The sequence below is a fragment of the Papio anubis genome, chromosome 17 (genome assembly GCF_008728515.1).
Source record: "Papio anubis isolate 15944 chromosome 17, Panubis1.0, whole genome shotgun sequence".
NCBI classification, from domain to species: Eukaryota; Metazoa; Chordata; class Mammalia; order Primates; family Cercopithecidae; genus Papio; species Papio anubis.
The window spans coordinates 42,588,249-42,608,219 of record NC_044992.1 but is presented as its reverse complement, the minus strand read 5'-3'; the positions used below and the strand labels follow the sequence as shown (position 1 = coordinate 42,608,219).

Below are 19,971 nucleotides of genomic sequence, written 5' to 3'. Positions count from 1 at the left end.
GGCCTTAGATTAAGTATTTACATGTAGCAAATTAAAACCTAATATGCGAGGATACAATATAGAGAACACTTTAATATAACTTTTAATTACGGAAAGAGTGAGCTATAAACCCAGAAGTCACAGGAAAATTTTGATAAATTAGACTCTGTGAAAATTTAAATCTGTATATAGCAAAAAGATAGTAAAGAACTAAAAGGGGCTGGGCACGGTGGCTCATGCTTGTAATACCAGCACTTTGGAGACTGAGGCAGGCAGATTGCTTGAGCCCAGGAGTTCCACACCAGCCTGGGCAACACGGTGAGACCTTATCTCTACAAATAAAAACAAAAATTAGCTGGGTGTGGTGATGCGTACCTGTAGTCCCAGCTACTTGGGAGGTTGAGGCAGGAGAATCGCTTGAGCTCAGGAGGTTGAGGCTGCAGTGAGCCATGATCATGCCACTGTACTCCAGCCTGGGTGACAGAGTGAGACCTTGCCTCAAAAAAAAGTAAAAAAGAAACTAAATGGGCAAATGATATACTGCTTTTTAAAAATGTTTACAGCATATATGACAAAAAATTGATATGTATTTTTTAATATATAAAGGATATCAATAGGCGGCATACATGGGGTGAAATACAAATGTTCATCTTGCTCATAAAGAAATATAAATCATAACAACAAGATTTTTCTTGCCTATCAGATTGGGAAATATTTTTAAAATTAATGCTGGCCAGGCGCTGTGGCTCACACCTGTAATGCCAGCACTTTGGGAGGCTAAGGCGGGTGGATCATTTGAGGTCAGTTCGAGACTAGCCTGGGCAACATGGTGAAACCCCATCTCTATTAAAAATACAAAAATTAGCTGGGCGTGGTGGTGCATGCCTGTAATCCTAGCTACTCAGCAGGCTGAGGCAGAAGAGTCGCTTGAACCTAGGAGATAAATGTAGTGAGCCAAGATCTCTCCACTGCACTCCAGCCTGGGTGACAGAGTGAGACTGTCTCAACAACAACAAAAAAAGAATAATGCTGTCTGATGCTGATGAGGTGGAGGGAAATGCTATTGACTTGGATGATGAATTGGTAGATCCTTTTAGGAGATGAAGTTTTCAATGTCTATTAAAATTTAAAGTGCCCATTTCCTTAGATCCAGCACATGAGAATATATTGTAAGGAGCTAATAGGACGAGTATACAGAGATAAATATATGGGGATATTTTCGAGAATTATTTATAATGGCAGAAAACTGGAAACAATCTAAATGTCTTTCAGTAGGAGATTGGTTCAATAAATTATGGTACATTTCCTTCAATGACTATGCAGTCCTCAGAAGAGATTAGGCTGATCATTATCAATTGACCTGAAAAGATGATGCTATTAAGTGAAAAAAACAGGTCGCTGGCTAGGCATGGTGGCTCGTGCCTGTAATCCTAATACTTTGGGAGGCCAAGGTAGGAAGATCACTTGAGCCTAGGAGTTTGAGGCTATCCTGGGTAACAAAGTGAGACCCATCTCTACAAAAAAAAAAAAAAAAAATCTAGAAATGATCTGGAAGTGGTGGCACATGGTCCCAGCTACACTGGAGGCTGAGGCAGGAGAATCACTTGAGCCCAGGAGGTGGAGTCTCCAGTGAGTCATGTTTGTATTACTGCACTCCAGCCTGAGCAACACAGTGAGACCGTGTCTTAAAAAGAAAAGAAAGAGGCTGGATGCGGTGGCTCACGCCTGTAATCCCAGCACTTTGGGAGGCTGAGGCGGGTGGGTCACCTGAGATCATGAGTTTGAGACCAGCCTGGCCAACGTGGTGAAACCCTGGCTCTACTAAAAATGCTGGGGTGGCAAGCGCCTGTAATTCCAGCTACTCGGGAGGCTGAGGTAGGAGAATTGCTTGAACCCAGGAGATGGAGGTTGCAGTGAGCCACATCGCGGCCACCACTCCAGGCCTGGGCAAATAGTAGAGCACTCTATCTAAAAAAAAAAAAAGAAGAAGAAGAAAGGAAGGGAAGGAAGGAAGGAAGCGAAAGGAAGGAAGGAAGGAAGAAGGAAGGAAGGGAAGGAAGGAAGAGGGAGGGAGGGAGGGAGGTTGCTGAAGAGTGTATAAAAGTGATGATCCCATTTATGTAGATCATATTATTATTCCATATTTAAACTATGCAAAGAGATTCACCAGAGATTTTCATAGAGACAGTAATTTCTAGAGATTAAAATTACATTGGGAACCAGCTGGGCATAGTGGCTCATGCCTGTAATCCCAGCACTTTGGGAGGTCGAGAGGTGAGTGGATCACTCTTGGAGGTCGGGAGAGTTCACACCTCAGCTCGGCCAACATGGTGAAACCTGTCTCTAGTAAAAATACAAAAATTAGCTTTCAGTTGTGGTGGTGGGCAACTCATAATCCCAAAGCTACCTCAGGAGGCTGAGGCAGGAAACTCTGCTTGAGCCCAGGAGGCAGAGGTTGCAGTGAGCCGAGATTGTGCCACTGCCTGGGCAACAGAATGGAACTCTGTCTCAAAAAATATATATATAGTATATATTTATAATATATATCAGATATATGGTTATATATTTATAATATAAAATATATACTATATATTTCAATATATATTAATGTTTAATATATATTTAATATATATTATTTAATAATATATTAAACATATTTATTATTAATATACAAATATATTTATAATACATCATATATATTGTATATTTAATATATATATAAGATATATATTATATATCTAACTGGGAACCTTTTAGCTTTTTATATCATCTTGTATTTTTAAAATCAATGCAACATAATTTTAAAAGAAGTGAAAAATCATGTATAGTCAGAACAACACGGCCGGGTGCAGTGACCACACCTGTAATCCCAGCACTTTGAGAGGCCAAGGCAGGTGGGACGTACTCCGAGGTCAGGAGTCGAGACCAGCCTGACACATGGTGAAACCCCATCTTTACTGAAAATACAAAATTAAATGGGCATGGTGGTTACGCCTGTAATTCCAGCTACTTTGGGAGGCTGCAGGAGAATTGCTTGAAGCTGGGAGGAGGTGGTTGCAGTGAGCCGAGGTTGCGCCCACTGTACCCCAGCCTGGGCAACAGGAGCAAACCCATCTCAAAACAAACAAAACAAAAACAACTCATATGGGCCATTACACATCCATTTATCCCTGTGTACAGAGAATGGGACTGGCCTGCCAGGCAACGGCTCACGCCTGTAATCCCAGCACTTTGGGAGGCCGAGGGCTGGATCTCTGAGGTCGTAAGTTCAAGACCAGCCTGACCAACACATGGCAGGGAAACCCCGCCCTTACTTCAAAGTACAAAATTTGAATGGCATGGTGGTGCACGCATGTCCTAGCCATTCTGGAGGCCGGAGTGGTGAATCACTTGAACTTGGGAGGCTGGAGCTCAGGTGAGCCGAGATTGCCTCTGGGCAACAGCCGAGACTCTATCAAAAAAGAATGGGACTATATGTGAACCTTTGTGGGTTTTTTTTTGGTGAATATTTATGGAGTGCTTGCTTGGTGGTAGCGGGTGGTGTTGCTGTGGCAGTTTTCATATGTCATACTTGGTTTCTACAGCAAACTCATGAGATAGGTGACACATTCCATTTTACAGATGAACAACAGAGGTTAAGTAACTTGCCAAGGTCACAGCTCTGAAGGTGCTGGGCTAGAACCCAGGTAGTTCGGGCTCCAGCACCCCTGCATTTGGCCGTTCTGCTGTTCTATGAGGCGGAGCCATGACCCCTCACTGTGATGCAGTGCAGCATGAGATCCAGAGGGGTGCAATTACTTGTCCGGGTCACACAGCTCACAGGTGCTGAGTTATCCAGGCCTGGTAGTGTGTAGGTCACCACTCAGACTCCAGGCCACCTCCCAGATCTGAGGCTGCTCCTCTGGAGTCAAGTCTGTGCCTGTGAGAAGCAGCACTCCACTGGACCTACCGTTGGGGTGGGGCAGGCAGAGACTTTTTCCAGTCCCAGGCTGCCCCCCACTGGCAGCAGGACAAACAGCAGGTGCTCAGCCCAGCTGGGATAGGAAGGGGGGAGGATGGGCTCATGCCTAAGGAGGGCTGAGCCCCTCCCTTCTGCAGCTCCTGTGGACATTGACTGAGCTGGTGGAGGAGCTGCTGCTGGGATCGTGAGCTGTGGCTGGTGCTGGTGGCCAAAAGCGGGCTGCTGCTCTTGGGCCGACTGGCCTCCTGCTGCTGTGAGGGCGTTGCAGCCCAGCCCCACTCCTCTCAGCCCGACCTTTCTCACCAGCACACTCACTCAGCCCTTCCTCCAACCCACCTCTCACCATCCCGGTCCTCCCTTCCATCCTCACCGTGCCTCCTCCCTGTCCTCTTTCCACCTTCTCCCACCAGCTTACAGGCTCACCCCGCCTGTTAGTGTGCTGGGAAAGGGGGACCCAGGAGCCTGGGCCGACCACACGACCAAGCTGGGACTGAGCCCCCAGCCCCAGCCCCAGCCCCAGCCTCCCCAGTCCACGAGTGCTGCTGGTGAGGACAGCGCAGCTTCCCCTGATGTGGCCCATCCCTCACTCCCCTTTCCCCTCCCCTGCGCAGTGGCTTCTTCAGCTCAAGACTCTCACGCTTCTGTAAGGAAGCAGGCGGCGGAGATGAGCCAGCTCGCCAGAGACAGAGAGAGGCTGGACTGACGACCAGAGGGCAGCCCCCCATCCCCGCCCACTGCACACGGCCTCCTGCCCCCTTCCCCTCAGCCCCACAGCTGGCCGGCTCTCTGACTCTGTCCTGTCCGCTTCCTTCTTCCCCTTATGGCCTGTTCCTCATTCTGTCCCCACCACCACCTCAAAGATCAGGCCACTCTGACTCCTCCCTCCAGCCTCCCCTGGTCTGGCTTTCATCAGCTCTCCCCCCTGAGCCCTTGGTGGCTCAACCCTTCTCAGGGAGCCATAAACCTTCTCTGTGATGACCTTGCTTTCTGGGATTGGAACAAGGTCAAGGGCAAGGCCAGGCCCCATCTCTAAAACCACAGGCATGTCCAGAATATTTCCTACACTTATTTCCACCTTCCCGGGGAAGGAGGGGAGCAGTAGAGACCTCCTCCTGGGAACCAGCCTGTTTCCCCTCCCCTTGAGCAGCCCTTTCAGGATAACAAGTGGACTCCACTCCCAACATTGTGATTAGCTTAGACCGTGCCAGTCTTCCTGGCCATTCCATCCACTGGTTCTGCCTGCCTCCTGCCTCCATCTGCCTCTTCCTCTCCTCTCTGCCTTCCTCAACTCCTCCTTCCTCTGGGGCCTGGGTGGAGAAACCCTGTTCTCCATCTCAGTGCAGGGAGATGGGATGTGTTCCAAGAGTTCGGCTTTGAGGAGTGCTCTCAAGTGGGAGGGGGAGAGAGGCCTGCACCTCTTCCTGGCTGCTCAAACTCTGGATGCCATAATGTTTTTCTCCTTTCCCTCCAACTCCAGGGACTTCTGGTGACCATACACACGTGATCAGGCGCCTAGTGGCACTCACGTGCAGGATCCGAGGAGTGAGCGCTACCCACCCCTCCAGGGAGAGCACCCTACTCAATTAAGAAGCACTGGTGACCAGCTGGCAGACTCGGACCGACATACTGGACATCCTCCCTGATCCCTCCCCCTCCCCAGTGTCCCTTTTCCTATTTATCATAAGTTATGCCTCTGACAGTCCACAGTGAGCCATCGCCTTTGGCTGGCAGCGGCAGGTTGGCTTTAGGCACATACACTGCCAAGTGCACGCACATACTGTCTGGCTCCTGTGGGATCTCCCCTGCAGGAGGGCCAGCTGTGGACCTTTACAAGGCCGAGCACACTGGCGTGTCCTGTGCCCTAGACATCATCGTGAAACTGCCCTGCCGTGGACTGTGCTGGCACATCATGGATGGTGCATGGGCTCGCCGTGTCTCAGCCCCGCCTGCGCCAAAACAAGCCAGCAGCCCCGGCCCGAGCCGGGAGGAAAGGCCCCCTGCAATGGTGACACTTCCCCTTTTCACACTGGATCCATCTGAGCCACAGCTCACTGGATTGGAGCCCGCGTCGTCCAGTCCACAGGAGCAGCCCCCGAGCCCCGGCTGGTGGGCCTCACTGCCACCCATGCCAGAGAGCCGTCCCGCCTAAGGTTGTCCATGGGGCATGCTCACCCAACAGCAAAGGAACTAGAAAGAAGGTCCCAGAACGGCTTTCGCTCCTGCATTCTGTGAAGCTCTCTCCTTGGCCACAGACTGAACTCAAGAGGAGTGCAGTCGGAACTAACAAAGACAGGCAAATGGGCGCAGGTAGCCTGGGTCACAGCTGGGTCTGCCCTGCAAGTAATGCATGGAGCCGCCATTAGAGAGGGAGGGACCACTCCTGGGGCCAGACAAGCTGTGAGATACAGAGATGCCACTTCTGATTCACCACTACCAGCCAGCCTCAGAAGGCCCTGTGAGAGACCCCACAAGACCACGGAGGGAGCGACGCTTGAATGTAGAACAGGCAGCTGGCCATGCACTGGGGTCCGGGAGGTGGAGTGCCCTTAGTTATCCTTAAGCTTGTGAGCCAGCTCTGGCTCTGTCCCTCCCCCATGGGCTGTGTCCTAAGGCCCATTTGAGAAGCTAAGGCTAGTTCCAGAAAAACCTTTCCCTGACCCTCTGCCTTGTTACAGGCTCCACCCCCGCCTCTTCCATGGTACTGTAGCAGGCGTTTCCTCCCGTGGCTTCTTTGTACATAGGCTTCTCACGGCCACTAACAACAGCTCCCATAGCTTGTATGCAGCTGCATTTCCACCCACTCTAGCCTTTACCAACTCCTGGGTCAATGCCGATACGATATCATCCAGCCAACACCTAGGTAGATGAAGCCAGGTCTGGGGACTTGGCGGGTTTGAGGGTAAAGATTGATGGAGGTGACCGGGTGCAGTGGTCATGCCAATCCCAGCACTTTGGGAGGCCAAGGTATGTGGATCACGGAGGCCAGGAGTCTCGACCAGCCTGGCCAACATGGCTAAACCCTGTCTCTACTAAAAATGGCAAAGCAAGCTGGGTGCAGTGGCACATGCCTATAATCCCATGCTTGGGAGGCTGTGGCTAGGAGAATCACTTCCTGGAACCCAGGAGGCAGAGGTTGCAGTGAGCCAAGATCGCGCCACTGCACTCCAGCTTGGACGACAGAGCAAGACCCATCATATCTCAAAGAAAGAAAAAAAAGATTGATGGAGGTGGTCACTGCCCCTGTGCTCTCAGAAATCCTCCCCATCTAAGAGTCTGTCATGAGGGGTGAGCCCTGGGGACCTGATGGGTCCCAGAACGCCTTCTTTGGAGGACAGTGTGCTGACCCCTGGAGAGGCAAAACAGGCATGGAGGTGGCAGCATGCAGGGTCAGGAAGAGGCAAAAGCTACTCAGCTATAGGAAAAGAGGCAGTCCTGGCAGGCTGTGGAGGGAGGCTGGGTGAAAGGGTGGAGGGGAGGAGAGCCTCAGTCGTGGGCTGAATTCAGGTAAGAGACTGCTTTTCTGTCTTGGTTTCTCCACAACCACCACCAGGCCAAGAAGAGATCAGAAGGTAAAACCTACTGATCCAGAAGGCTGCAGAGACTGAACTGGACACAATACTCAGCCTCCAGGAGCCGGAGAGAGCTCTATTCTTTGGAAGCCCTTTGGGAGTGTTCACTTGGCTATGTACACAGCATGTGGATCAGGCTTTCGCTTGCTTCCTGCCAGTCCTGGGTTCCCAAAGCAGCTTCCTCCCTCTGCCCTCGGTTTGTCCCTCCCTCCACACAGGCCTGGGGTGGAATGGAGTGCGCCGTTCCCCCCTGTGACTCTGTGAGCTGAGCGCGGCCTAGGGTCCTTCTGTTAATTTTCTTCCTCAAGGCTGTGAACTTTGGGTGATTTCACTGGAGGCTGGAAATTGCTACCCAGAGAAGCCCAGAGGTAGAAGCCAGGTCAGATATGCTCACAGCTCACATCCAGCTGTTCTGGGAGGCCCACCTGAGCCTGGGTGCCTCTAGCCTCCTCGTGTGGTGGCAGCTGCTCCACCTCCTCCACCAGTGCCAGCTCACAAATGTGGGTTCGGGGCCCACTGTGTGCCCTTTCCTCCTTGCCTTCATGTTTGGATTTTGCCCCTTCCCAGGGTGACTGACAATGGAATGTCCACTTTCCTGGAAAACCGTAGCCCCTACCCGGGAGCTGCCAGGCTCGCGAACCCAGTGAGTGGAGACTACACTCTTTATTTTCTAGAATCTGGGATCCACTTGATAACACGTAAGTTGTCAGTCGGGCCCAGTCTTGTGCTTATGCCACTTACTGCTTAAGACAGGGTGTTTACACATTCCTCTGGCCAGTTTCACAGACCCCCCCAGTCTCCTGTCAGCCACTGCTTGAGGAAGACCACACACACACACACACACACACACACACACACACACACACACACACTCTTGAGGATAAGTCGTTTTCAGAACTAGCGTAAGCTAAGCATATTATGAAAGAAACATAACTGGCAGAGATGTAGCAATGCCCGCTGTAAAAGAACCCTCTGCAATGCCAAAGTTTTGAGCTCCTGAGAGTCCCCACCAACCCATGTTACACATATAGTGGGAGATTTTGGGGAATCTGGGGGCAGGGTGCGGTTTACCTCAGCATCACCTAACTAAACTTGACTATGATGTACCTACATCACACCACTGTTGTTGGGCACCCTGCAGCAGGCTCTGCAGAAGGAATTCTTATCCAAGCAGAGCCCACATTGTGAAGTCCAGCCTAAGGTAGGTGTGGTCATGGAAATTCTTTCCTTCTCCTACACCTAGCCTTAGAGGCTATGGTCTTTTCCCTTGTTACTTTAATTTTGACAATAACAGTGCTTACATAATATTTATTGTTAGGCACAGAAATAGGCTCCTTTTTTTGAGACAGGTCTCTACCTGTCACTCTGATTGCAGGTGCCATGGCATGATCATGGCTCGGGTTCACTGCAGCCTTGACCTCCTGGGTTTGGCAATCTTCCTACTAGCCTCCCAAGTAGCTGGCACTATAGGTACCTGCCACCACACCTCAGTTAATTTTATATTTTTGTAGAGACAAGATCTTGCTATGCTGCCCAGGCTGGTCTCAAACTCCTGACTCAAGCAATCTCACATCTCTCAGCCTCCCAAAGTGAGGGCTGTGGCTTTTTGTATGTATTCTATATATTCTTCAGGTACTTGAAAACTGCACCTTCACCTCAGCATCATCAATCACGCCCCATAATTACAGCCTTACCGGATGTTTGGTGGTTCTCTGTGAATATCTCTGTGGTATGCTCCCTGCTCACCCTGTCTTTTCACCCTGTCCTCCTACTACATGCTGAGCACTGCCTGATGCTGAGATAGAGCAGTGAACAAGACAGATACAACACTCCGCCCTTGCCCCTCATGGAGCTTAAAAGTCTAGCAGGAAAACAGATCAGTCAAAACAATTTTCACTCAATTGATAAGAGCTGCCCATCGCATTCTTTTAACCCCTCCTTCCTGATTTGTCCAGAAGCTTTCAGCCAATTCCTCCTTTCCTCGTGTAGTACCTGTTTTAATGGTCCTGATCTTTCCTTGTCCTCCCTTATGGGCCTTAGGGTTCCCAGTCTGATGATATGACCCAGACTACAATATTTGTCAAGATCAGGAGGAGACCAAGAGCCCTTTTGAAGGTGGTTTCAAGTGACCCAGCTTAGTAAGATCAGGGAAGGCTTCCAGGAGTGAAGGATGGTCAAGCAGCTGAGACTCAAAGAATGTAGGTGTGAAGTTAAAGAAGTAGAAATGATCCAGACAGAAGAGGTGCATTTGCAGTGGCTTAGAGATCGGGGAGGCTGGTTCAAGGCAGCAGACAGGTATGGCTGGGAGTCATGGGGAGAGGAGAGTCTGAGAATTACAAGCAAAAGCCACCAGTGGACAACCTGAAAGGTCTCGTACAAAGAGAAGCTTACTGATAAGCGCCAGGCACAAAGTGCCTCATACCTGTAATCCCTGCACTTTGGGAGGCTGGAGGTGGGTGATCACTTGAGTTCAGGAGTTCAAGACCAGCCTGGCCGTAACATGGTGAAACCCTGTCTCTACTAATATTACAAAATTAGCCAGGTGTGGTAGCACACTGCTATCCCAGCCAATACTTGGAAGGCTGAGACAGGAGAATCTTTGAACCTGGGAAGTGAGTGGAGTTTGCAGTGAGCCAGGGTTGTGCCACTGCACCCAGCTTGGACGACAGAGTGAGACTCCATCTGGAAAAAAAAAAAATAGCCCATTGAAAGGCTGTGAGCAAGGAAGCACAAGGTCAGATTTGCAGTTGAGAATGATCCGAGTCTTGGCTTTCTTATCTATGAAATGAGGCTAAGACACAAAATAGAGAATTAAAATGAGATAATGTTCTGCAGACAGTGCCTGGCATATAGCTTATTATTCTTCCAGCCAAGAGGCCCTTCCATTTGTGAAGTTTCAGAGGTTCAGACATAATCATATTCAGTTATACTAATTATTTACTTTATGTAGTTGGTCTCTCGAAACGTGAAATGAAATCATTGAGGAAAAAGCCATTTCTTGATCCTGTCTGTGTTCCTGTTCCCAGCAGAAAGCCTTAACACATTTTAGGCTAATGTCACCGAGCAAAGAAAGCATCAAAGTGGCGGGTCGGGCCCTAAGCCCACGACGTGTCGCCGATTAAAGAGGGCACCAAGCCTCCAAGAGAAGCGGGCTGCTGATGAAGGACGGCTCCCGGCCCCCAGAGACATCTCACCTCCTGGAATCTTGTTTCTATAAGGAAGCCCGGTGCGAAGGAGGTGGCTTTCAGGTGGTCGCGCTTAGATGTCCAAGGCTTTGCGTTCGGTCAGATGAGCTATGGCGCAATAAAATGAAAGTGTTAACTGAAAGTACGGACGACAATCCAGCCACCATATCGCTACTACTAGTCGTGACGTTTTACTCTGATGTTTTTCAATTGGAAAGCAACCCACCTTTCCTGAGCTGCGTTGATCTTTGCGGAAGTGGGTGGGCTGCACATATACGGGACGGATTCGTAGGCTCGCACCCTGGTTCCGAATTTTATAAATATTCGCAGTCTGGGTCACTGTCATCCGGACTGGAATCCCCAAGACTGTTAAGGGAGGGCATGGGTAAAGATGATGACAGGTGAAACAGGTACTTTGAGTTGGAGGAAAGGGATTGGCTGAAAGCTACCTAGACAATTCTTGGAAAGGAAGGGGTTAAAAGGGAGCCAGGGTGAAGGAGATGCAAGGAGATAAAGGAGGGAAAGGCAGGCGTGGAAGAGGAAACGAAAGGGCTGGCGGGGCTCTGGGAAGGAAGGGGTTAACCTCGGCTTGCCTCGGGAGGGAAAGACGTGTGAACACAGGGGAGGGATCTGGTGAAATTAAAACAATAGTGTGGTGGGAATGGAGGGAAGGGGTGGAACGACGTCGAGGCGCCAGCCGACGAGCCATCGGCTGGGCCTTGGAGTGCTCGCCAGGCAAGGGAGGAGGCGGCCGCGAATCTCGTCGCTGGGGCCGAACGGTGCGCGAGCGCTGCCAGCGCAGGCACCAGCCTCCGAGCTGCGGCTGCCGCAGCCATGCGCTGGTCCGGGCGCGCTGCTCACCGCGTCCCTGGCTGGGCGCCCAAGTACACATAGAGCACTTCAGCAGCCTCTTCCCTGTCCCCGCTGTCCATGAAGCAGTTTTCGGGACTCCCTGCCGGGAGGGCGGGAGGCGGCTGGCAGCGGAGGGACTCGCGGGCGCTGGGAGGTGCAGCCGGGGCCAGACGGAGGAGAAGAAAGGTCTCTTGAGTGACAGAGGAAGGGTTGTTTGGAAAGGTACAGGCAGGAGTGAAGCTACGGGGAAGAGGGACGGGCCCCACCGCCGCCATGCAGCACCCGCCACGTCCCGGCGCTCTCCCCGCCTAAGGCCTCCCAGCACAGCGCGCAGCGCCATGCCACCGCCGCAAGCGGCGGTGCAATCCGCACTGCCGTGGCCGTCCCCACCGGCGAGCAGGAGCCTCCCACCGGCGCAAGTTCCCGCCCGCCGCGGCGGCGGCGCGTGCCGGCGGCGCGCCGCCCGGCTGGGCACCCGACCGCACCAGCGCAATCGCACACCCCCGCAAAGTGAGCACGCCGCGGCTGCTGCAGCGCCAGTGGAGATGCCAGCGGGAGAGAGTGCCCTGACTGGCAGGCATCCACCCACAGAAGCGAGCTGGACCGTAGCCGCCCCAGCAGGGCGACACTTGAAGATCAAATCTGTTCCGGCCTGGCAGCCTCTCCCGAGCTGGGCAGGGGCCCCAGGCACCGTGATGTGGACTCAAGCTGCCTATACCTTCTTCCCTTGGCTGCCCTGTAGGGTTGCTAGGTCAGGATCGCGCCCAGCTCACCAGCATTCCTGGGGGCGGCCCTGGGGCAGGAGGAGGCCAGCCAGTGTGGCGCTGAAACGGCATTGTGTAGCCCCGCCTGTCTACAGTATTTCCATGGTGCCAGCTGGGAACTGCGGGTGGGGGCAGCCAAGAGTTGAGTGAGCAGTGCCTCGGCTTGCAAGTAAGCCACAATGGGTGCTTAATGGGAGCAGGGAGGTGGCAGCCGAGACACAGGGCACCCTTGCTCTTCGGTGACTCATCTCAAGGTGCACCCCTGCCCCAGTCTGAGCTCCTGAGCCTCCTCCATGCAGGAAAGCCTCCTGGGCTCACTCCTAGCCCCCAGCCGCTGGTCCCTGCCTTAACTGCACCCCTGTATTGCATGGTGAAAAACACCACAGTTGGGGGCTCACAGTACAGTTTGGTCAACTTGTAGTTTTATGGGAGAAACTGAGGTCTTCAAAGGGATGCGATGGCGTCGGCGCTGTGGCTCGCCTGTATCCCAGCACTTTGGGAGGCCGAGGCGTGGATCACAAGGTCAGGAGATCGAGACTATCCTGGCTAACATGGTGAAACCCCGTCTCTACTAAAAATACAAAAAAAACTACAGTCGGCGCTGTAGCGGCGCCTGCAACCAAGCTACTGGGAGGCTGAGGCGTGAGAATGGCGCGGAACCCGGGGTCTTGAGCCCGCACCGAGCCGAGATCGCCACTGCACTCCAAGCCTGAGATACAGTGAGACCTTGGGTTCACAAAAAAAAATAAAAAATAAAAAATAAAAAAAAAAAAAAGGATGATGGCATGGCCTGGGTGACAGAGTTGCAAGCAGAGCCTGATAGACTGGAACCCAGGGCCTCTCACCCTGGGCCAAGGCCTTATTCGGGCCCCCACCCTCTCCATCTTGATGCCAGACAAGGACCGTGGCATTTGGACTCCTGTTCTTGGGCCCATTTGCCTCATGGATGGGCATTAAGACACAGCAGCCCCACATGGGCATTCAGGCCAGGCTGGGTGAGGTGGGCTGGCCAGAGACAATATTGGGACACCGCAGTGGTGGTCTGGCCATAGTCCCCCTCAGCCAGAGCCCAGTCCTAGGTAGGGATGGGTTTCCCAGGCTCCTTTGCCTCCGGGATCAGCCCCTCAAAGTGAGTGTGCTGGGAGGGGAGGAAAGAGAAGTGAGGTGACTGAGGCCAGAGGCATTTCCAAATGGGCCCAGTAGTGGCCCTGCCACTGTGGTTAAAGGCAAGCAGGGTTCAGCTGGGGGTGAGGAGAGGATGCCACCCCCTGGAGTGTTAGGCACAGGGTGTAGGTGTTTGAGCCCTGCAGGGGATGGGGAGCCTTGCTGTGCGCCCCTGGGCAGGTCAGTTGCTCTCTGAACCCCCAGTTAATGAAGGGTTTAGCTGACCTGGCCGAGACATCCTTTGGCTTTCATAGTTGGTGGCTCTGTGGCTCACGTCTCTTTCTCCTGCCAGGATCCAGCAATGCCTGTGAGAAAACCTCCTTCACCTTCCTCAGGCAGGAGCTGCCTGTGCGCCTGGCCAACATCATGAAGGAGATCAACCTGCTTCCCGACCGGGTGCTGAGCACACCCTCTGTGCAGCTGGTGCAGAGCTGGTGAGACCCCTGGCTCCGTCCCTGCACCTCCCACTCCATCGCCAGTGTGCCTGGGCTCAGGGATGGAGTCTCCAAGCTTTTAGCAGCCTTGAGGGTGGGGTGGGGACAGACAGGAGACACCAAAGCCCCAAGAGCTTGGAGTTGCCTAGGGTCACATGGGAATCTGAGGCCAAAGCAGGACTGAGGTCAAGCTCCTAGTCTCCATGTGTAGCCCTCTTACCACCCACCTTTCTTTGGAAACCCAGGATCCACCCAGGAAAACATGGTTTTCACAGCCAAAACCCCAAGTTAGGCTGATGTCAGCGTTAGCTACCAGCCCAGTGCTGGAACTCGAGTGGCTGTTAGGCAGTATTTATTTGGGGGTAACTTTTTGGGAAACAGAAACAAGAAGCAAGTTTTCAAATAAACTATACAACCCAAGCTGCAAGATAGACTGTTTTGGATGTTGGAAAAGACTCAGATACACACAGGGATGGCACAGTGCCTTCCCGCAGAGCTTTGGAGGGGCAAAGACCAAAAGTTTATTGCGCACTGCAGCAGGAACAGAGGGAAAGGCTCAGCAGGCTTCACTCAAGAACTCAAGTAACTGGATGAAATTAGCCAAAGGCCAGTCACATGAAGAATAAACAAGGGTGTCCCCTGTCGCTGGGCGTGTAAAATAGCTAATCCTCATTGACTTTGGTGGCACCCATGCGGACATCTTCTGTTGTTTCTTCTGGACTTGCAGTATGATATGGCTGTGATTTCCTTGTAGACTCAGGAGCACATGCCCGCATGTACTCTGAGCCTAAAGCCATGCGAAGTCACAGCAGCTGCCCTCAGGGGCCTGTGATCTGGAAGGAAAAATACGCAGGCAGGGTGAACTGAGTCCAGCATAGTGCTAGGAGCAGGGAGCTGCCGAAGAGTTCGTTTTATTTAAATTAGGAATGCAAACATTATTTTAAAAGAACATTGATACTTTTCCTTTATTGTGGAAGTATAACAGGGTCACTTGACACTTGGAAAACGCAAAATAGTAGATAGAAGAAATTGCCAACCACTCCCCTCCACCCCCTAACGGAACACAGCTCAGTTTCACAGATGTAGTGGTGCCTTTCCGCACTGTTTTCTATGCACGGACCTGTGGATATGGGGCTTATTGTAATTAAATGAGATATGGTGAGGGGTAGTGTTGTACACACAAGGCCAGGAGTGTAGTGGATACACCATGAATGTTGGTTGAATGACACGTTGTGGGGCAGTTGCCATGGACATGCAGAGGAGGTGACTTGTCACTGGACCTTACAGGGTACCTAGGCAAGCTTAGAGCTACAAGGAAGGGAAGGGCATTCCAGGCTAAAGGAATAGGCTGGGCAAAGGTGTGGAGACAGGAAGGGGCCTGGCTAATGTAGCTGGGAACTGACTTTCTGGAGATTGTGCTGTTAGTGTGGGCTGTGAAGAAGGGGCGGAGGCATGAGGCACAGAGCCTGATTTTCATGGAACCCAACCAGGTCACCCCTTGCTGTGCCCTGCCTCTCGGAGGTCCAGGACCTCTGAGCCAACCAACACTTCCCACCGTGGGTGGTGTGGAGTGGTGGGAAGGAGACAGAAGGTGCCATCTGTTCTCCCTGGCCCTCCTCTGGCTCTATCCGGCTGCCTGACCTGGCTGCCTCTCCACCTGGTCCCTGACTTCAGGGCAGAACTTCTCAGGCCCCTCCCTGCACACCGTGTTCCTGGGAGAGCTGAGGGATGCAGGAGGAGGGCACAGGGCTGCTGAGCTTCCCATGACTCCCCCAGGGGCCCCTGCAGAGTCCCTTCCTGAAAAATCAGTGACGCAGATAAGGGGTTGGCCTGACATTCTTCCACAAAGCTTGCAAGTAATGTCAAGTAACAGTGGGAGGGAATGAAGTTAGACAAGAGAGAACACTTCCTCAATGAAAGATTCAGCTTAGAGGAGAGCAGGCCGAGGGATTGCTAAAGCATCCCAACATGCTGAAGAGACAGCCTGCCAAGAATGTTTCCAGAGAGAATGAGCATTGGCTGCAGCAAGAGAGACTGCAGTGTGAGGACAAGAAGGACTTCCCGACAGGGTTGAGGTGGCTGCCTGTGAGAGAGTGGAGACCTCTTTCTCCAGGAGGAACAGCCTGCCAGCTGGAACGATGGAGGTGGGCAGGTTCTAGGTGCCTGAGAGGAGGAAGGGAGACTTTACCAGGGAGCTTGGCAAGAGGGCCTCTAGCCTGAGTCTGATGAGTAAGGAGCAAACCCTCTTTTCTGGAAAACACAAGAACCCTCAGCAGATGCAGTTATTAGTGGTCATGGTTCATCTGTGGTCACAGAAATGGAGTTTCTACTCTGCTGGGGAGAGGTTCTAGGCAGAGTCACTGTGGGCGAGCTGAGAATTCCTGGTTCTAAATAACCCTGATACGTTATTTCAACCGGACAGACTTGCGATAGTGGGCCCTGTTTTGGTGGAGACTGGACTGGGAGGGAAAGTCCCACCCAGTTTGGCCTCGGCATGCGTGACTTTGAAGCTTCATCCTGGGCAAGCCATATGGCATCTCTGAGCCTCAGCTTCCTCATCTGTAAAATGGGGACCCATTGTGTTTGTAAGGGCCAAGGGCCAGTGCTAGATGTGAAAAGTGTGCAGAACTCTACCAACACAAGCCACGTCCCCAGGCTGCCAGGCAGCAACACCTCCAGCCCACAGATGATGTAATTGTGGTGTGGTTTCTTGGGCAAGGTAGTAATAAATTATGATAATAACAAAAACAAACACCTCCAAAGGCTGGCTGTGTCCCAGGAGCTGTCCTAAGTGTCTACACATATTAACTCATTTCATCTTCACAACCTTATGAGGTAGTCCTTGCTATCATCCCATTTTCTAGATGAGAAACTGAGGTTCAGAGAGGTGAAGAAAACTTATCTGAGATCACTCAGTGAGTAGATGGTGGAGTTGGGATTCGAACCCAGCTGTTATATGGAGACTGGATTCTTGAAGGGAAAGAAGGGAGCCTGCGTTCTGGGCGGTGATGTGGAGTCAGAGATTTCCAAGTTCATGTTGCAAGTCTGTGGGAGATCAGAACTCACTTTACAGAATTGTTGACAGCTGGTGTTGTTAGAGACCAAAAGGGACAAACCCGGCTCCTCTCCAGGCATGGAGTCGTGGGGATGTGCTTCCAGAAAATGCAGGGTTAAGCAGGAGCCGCCGAGTAGAATCAAATGACAATGACTCACTGCTATCACTAACAGGATATTTGTGGGGGCTGTAGGTGGGAGGTGATATGGCCGGCACCTTCGCACAAACCTCCCTTGCTTGTCAGCAAGGTGTGTGGACCCCACACAGAGGGTGTGGCTTGGGTGCCCAGGACCTGCTAAAGCCAGATGAGCTCTCCAAATCCGTCAGCTGCTCCTTGCATGGCCGGAGCAGAACCGACCACTTACTACGCATGTACTCGAGGCATCATCTCCTGTTCTGTACACCCAGGCCCACGAGGTGCTTATTCCTGTGAACCCCATTTTGCAGATGGGGACCTGAGGGACTCGGTGGCCTCTTCAGGGCGCAATCAGCAGCGGAACCCAAACCTGCCTGGCTCAGAGGCTTCGGAGGCAGGACACCGCCACCTCTCCCCCAGGTGCAGCGAGCACCCCCTCCCCAGCCTTTCCCTTGTTCACACCCTGCTCGCCAGCAGCTGTGGATATGAGTGCACAGGGCACACCCTCACACACACCCACAGGCACGCACATGCCACATGCACACAATTACACACACTCGCCCGCTGGCTCAGCACCCCCTCTGCTCCCACACGGGGCTGCAGGGCCCTCCTCCCATACTCGCTCACCCTCTGCTCCCGCCCCCACCGCCCATTCTCAGCCCCACACTCTCACCAAGGCCCCTGGCTTCTGCCTGCATCCCACACCTCCTCCTTCCCAATCCTGGGGCTCTAGACTGGTTCCGGAGCCCTGGAAAGCAGGGTTTGGATGGACCTCCACATTACCTTGGGCTGGGCTTGGGAGCTCCGAATCTCACCAAGGGACTCCTGGGGGCCTTGATTACTGTAGAGGTCAGCAGGCCCAAAGACCCCAGCCTCCCTGCAGGCCCGGGGAGGGGTGGGGGCAGTGCCTCTCCCGTCTGTTGGTGCCTCTCTGTCACTGCACCACTGCTTTGAGGTCTCCCTTATATATTCTGTCTGGCCTGCAAGGGGTGGGCAGCCCAGAGGCCAACACCACTCATCCCCAATCTCTCTTCTTAGGACCAAGAACCGGCCCAAGGGTGACATTTGGTGTACCAGGCCCCTAAGGGGCTTCAGGGCAAGGCCAGGGACCTCTGGGAAAATCCTCATCCTCTCCCCTCCATTTTAAGAGTAGCCCGGGCCCCCTGCCCTGGAGGAGCCCTGGCCCTGTGAGAGAGGCTGGCAGGCGCTGCCCGCTGTCACTCCATGCCAGTGCCCTTTGCTCCACTTCAGTGGCCACATGACCAGGTCCCATTTCTGCCCTCTAGGGTTGTTGAGCAGCCACAAAAGGGGTGGTGCCAGCAGCTGGGGCACTCTCCCTAAGTGAGACTGGGACTTTGACCGTGCCCACCCCCACCCACCAACCAGCACAGTCAGGAAGTGGCTTAGCCTCCCAGCTCCCACCTGCTTCATCCCCACCTGCCCCCTGGGAAGGGGTCCCAGGCCCCACTCTGCAGTGGGTCTCCTCTCCCTCCTCTCCCCACCTGCCCCTAGCACTGCCTGCATGGAGGCCCTCTCTCCCCTAAGAATTATGTGAGCATGAAGGTCTATCCTGGGTGCATTTAGGGAGCAAGGGATTCGGAGCCATGTGGGCCTGGGAGAGAGAATCTCAGCTCTGCGTGTTAACTTCCTCATCTGTAAAATGGGTCCAGCAGTAGTGCCTACCTCCGGGGTTCTTGCGGAGGTGAAAGTGGGGCATGAGGGAAGCACAGGGTGGACCTGGCCATTGATACCCAGTACATGCCACCATCACCATCAGCAGCAGCATCACCGTCAGCGCCAGTGTCGGCTGTTGGCCACGTGGTGTAGACTTGGAGTCTGCGAGAGCTGGGTTTGAATCCCAGCCTGCTGCTTACTGTGTGGCCTGGGGCATATCACCTAACCTCTCAGTGCTGGTCTCATCTGCAAAAAAAGGGAAATACCTTGTGTTCATCAGGGCTGTTGGCAGAGGAGAGACCCTGTGTGGGACTCGGCACAGGTGGGCGTTAGTGGTCGCTATGTTATTCTCCAGGGAGACAGGTCTTAGGAGTGCCAGCCTGATCATCTGCTGGGTGGGGTGGCAGGGATGGTGTTGGGGGCTGAGATGAAGGCTGATCTTTTCTGCTGTCAGGGCCCCCAGCGCCCTCAGCAGCCACAGCTCCTCCTCTCCGGCTCTGTGCAGAGCTCTGGGTAGGGAGGGGTGGGCGGTTAGCTCTGGGCCTGAGACAGCCCCCTTCCTGTGGCAGTGGGGCAGGTCTCCAGGGCATAGGGGCTCAAACATGCTGTGGTTCAGAGCCTACAAGCAGTGGGAGAGTATCAGATGCCGCCTGGGGGCTCAGAGGATGCACGCAGCTGTCCACGATGTTTGAGCCACCAGCCATAATAAGAGCAAGCATTTAGAGAGTGCTCACTATGTGCTAGGCACTGTGCTAATCATCACATGGAATTCTCACCACAAAGCAGTAAATACGTATCACAATCCCCATTTTCCTAACGAGCAAACTCAGGCCCACAGAGGCTCCTTGACCTACCCAGGGCCACACAGCTCCTGGTGCTTAAAGAGCCAGTTCTGGGTCCAGAGCTCGTTCTTTCACTCTCTTCTCTGCCAGGCAAGAGCGAGAGCAGCAGACGCTAGGTTTAAGGGGAAAGGCATTCCTAGCAGGGCATTCACAGTGCAGAGGGCACTGTGTGAACAGAAGTGTGGAGGTGAGAGTCGAGCGGAATCAGCACCCTGGGGTGGCAAGAGCGCTGGAGACTCGGGACTTCCTCATCCCACTTACTAGCTATGGGACCTCTTCACGCCTCCCTGGGGGAGGCTGTGCGTGGGACTGATTCCTGCCTGTCGTACCTGTTACAGATTACAGTGAAGGTCAGA

At 53.0% G+C, this 19,971-nt stretch overlaps 1 protein-coding gene and 1 long non-coding RNA gene across 2 annotated transcripts in view; one reads left to right on the top strand and one right to left on the bottom strand.

Moving 5' to 3' along the window:
* The first annotated feature begins 13,735 nt into the window (after positions 1-13,735).
* PDK2 (pyruvate dehydrogenase kinase 2) overlaps positions 13,736-19,971 on the top strand; it is a 13,656-nt gene continuing 7,420 nt past the window's right edge. The window contains exon 1 of the mRNA XM_031657565.1: positions 13,736-13,908. Within this exon, the coding sequence (XP_031513425.1) occupies positions 13,841-13,908 (68 nt within the window). The 5' untranslated portion in view covers positions 13,736-13,840. The remainder of the gene's footprint in view (positions 13,909-19,971) is intronic.
* On the bottom strand, positions 14,406-18,300 carry LOC103878762. The gene is made up of 2 exons (XR_639082.4): positions 17,883-18,300; positions 14,406-14,741 (listed from the first exon to the last, which is right to left on the bottom strand). It is a non-coding gene; the product is annotated as an uncharacterized LOC103878762 (long non-coding RNA).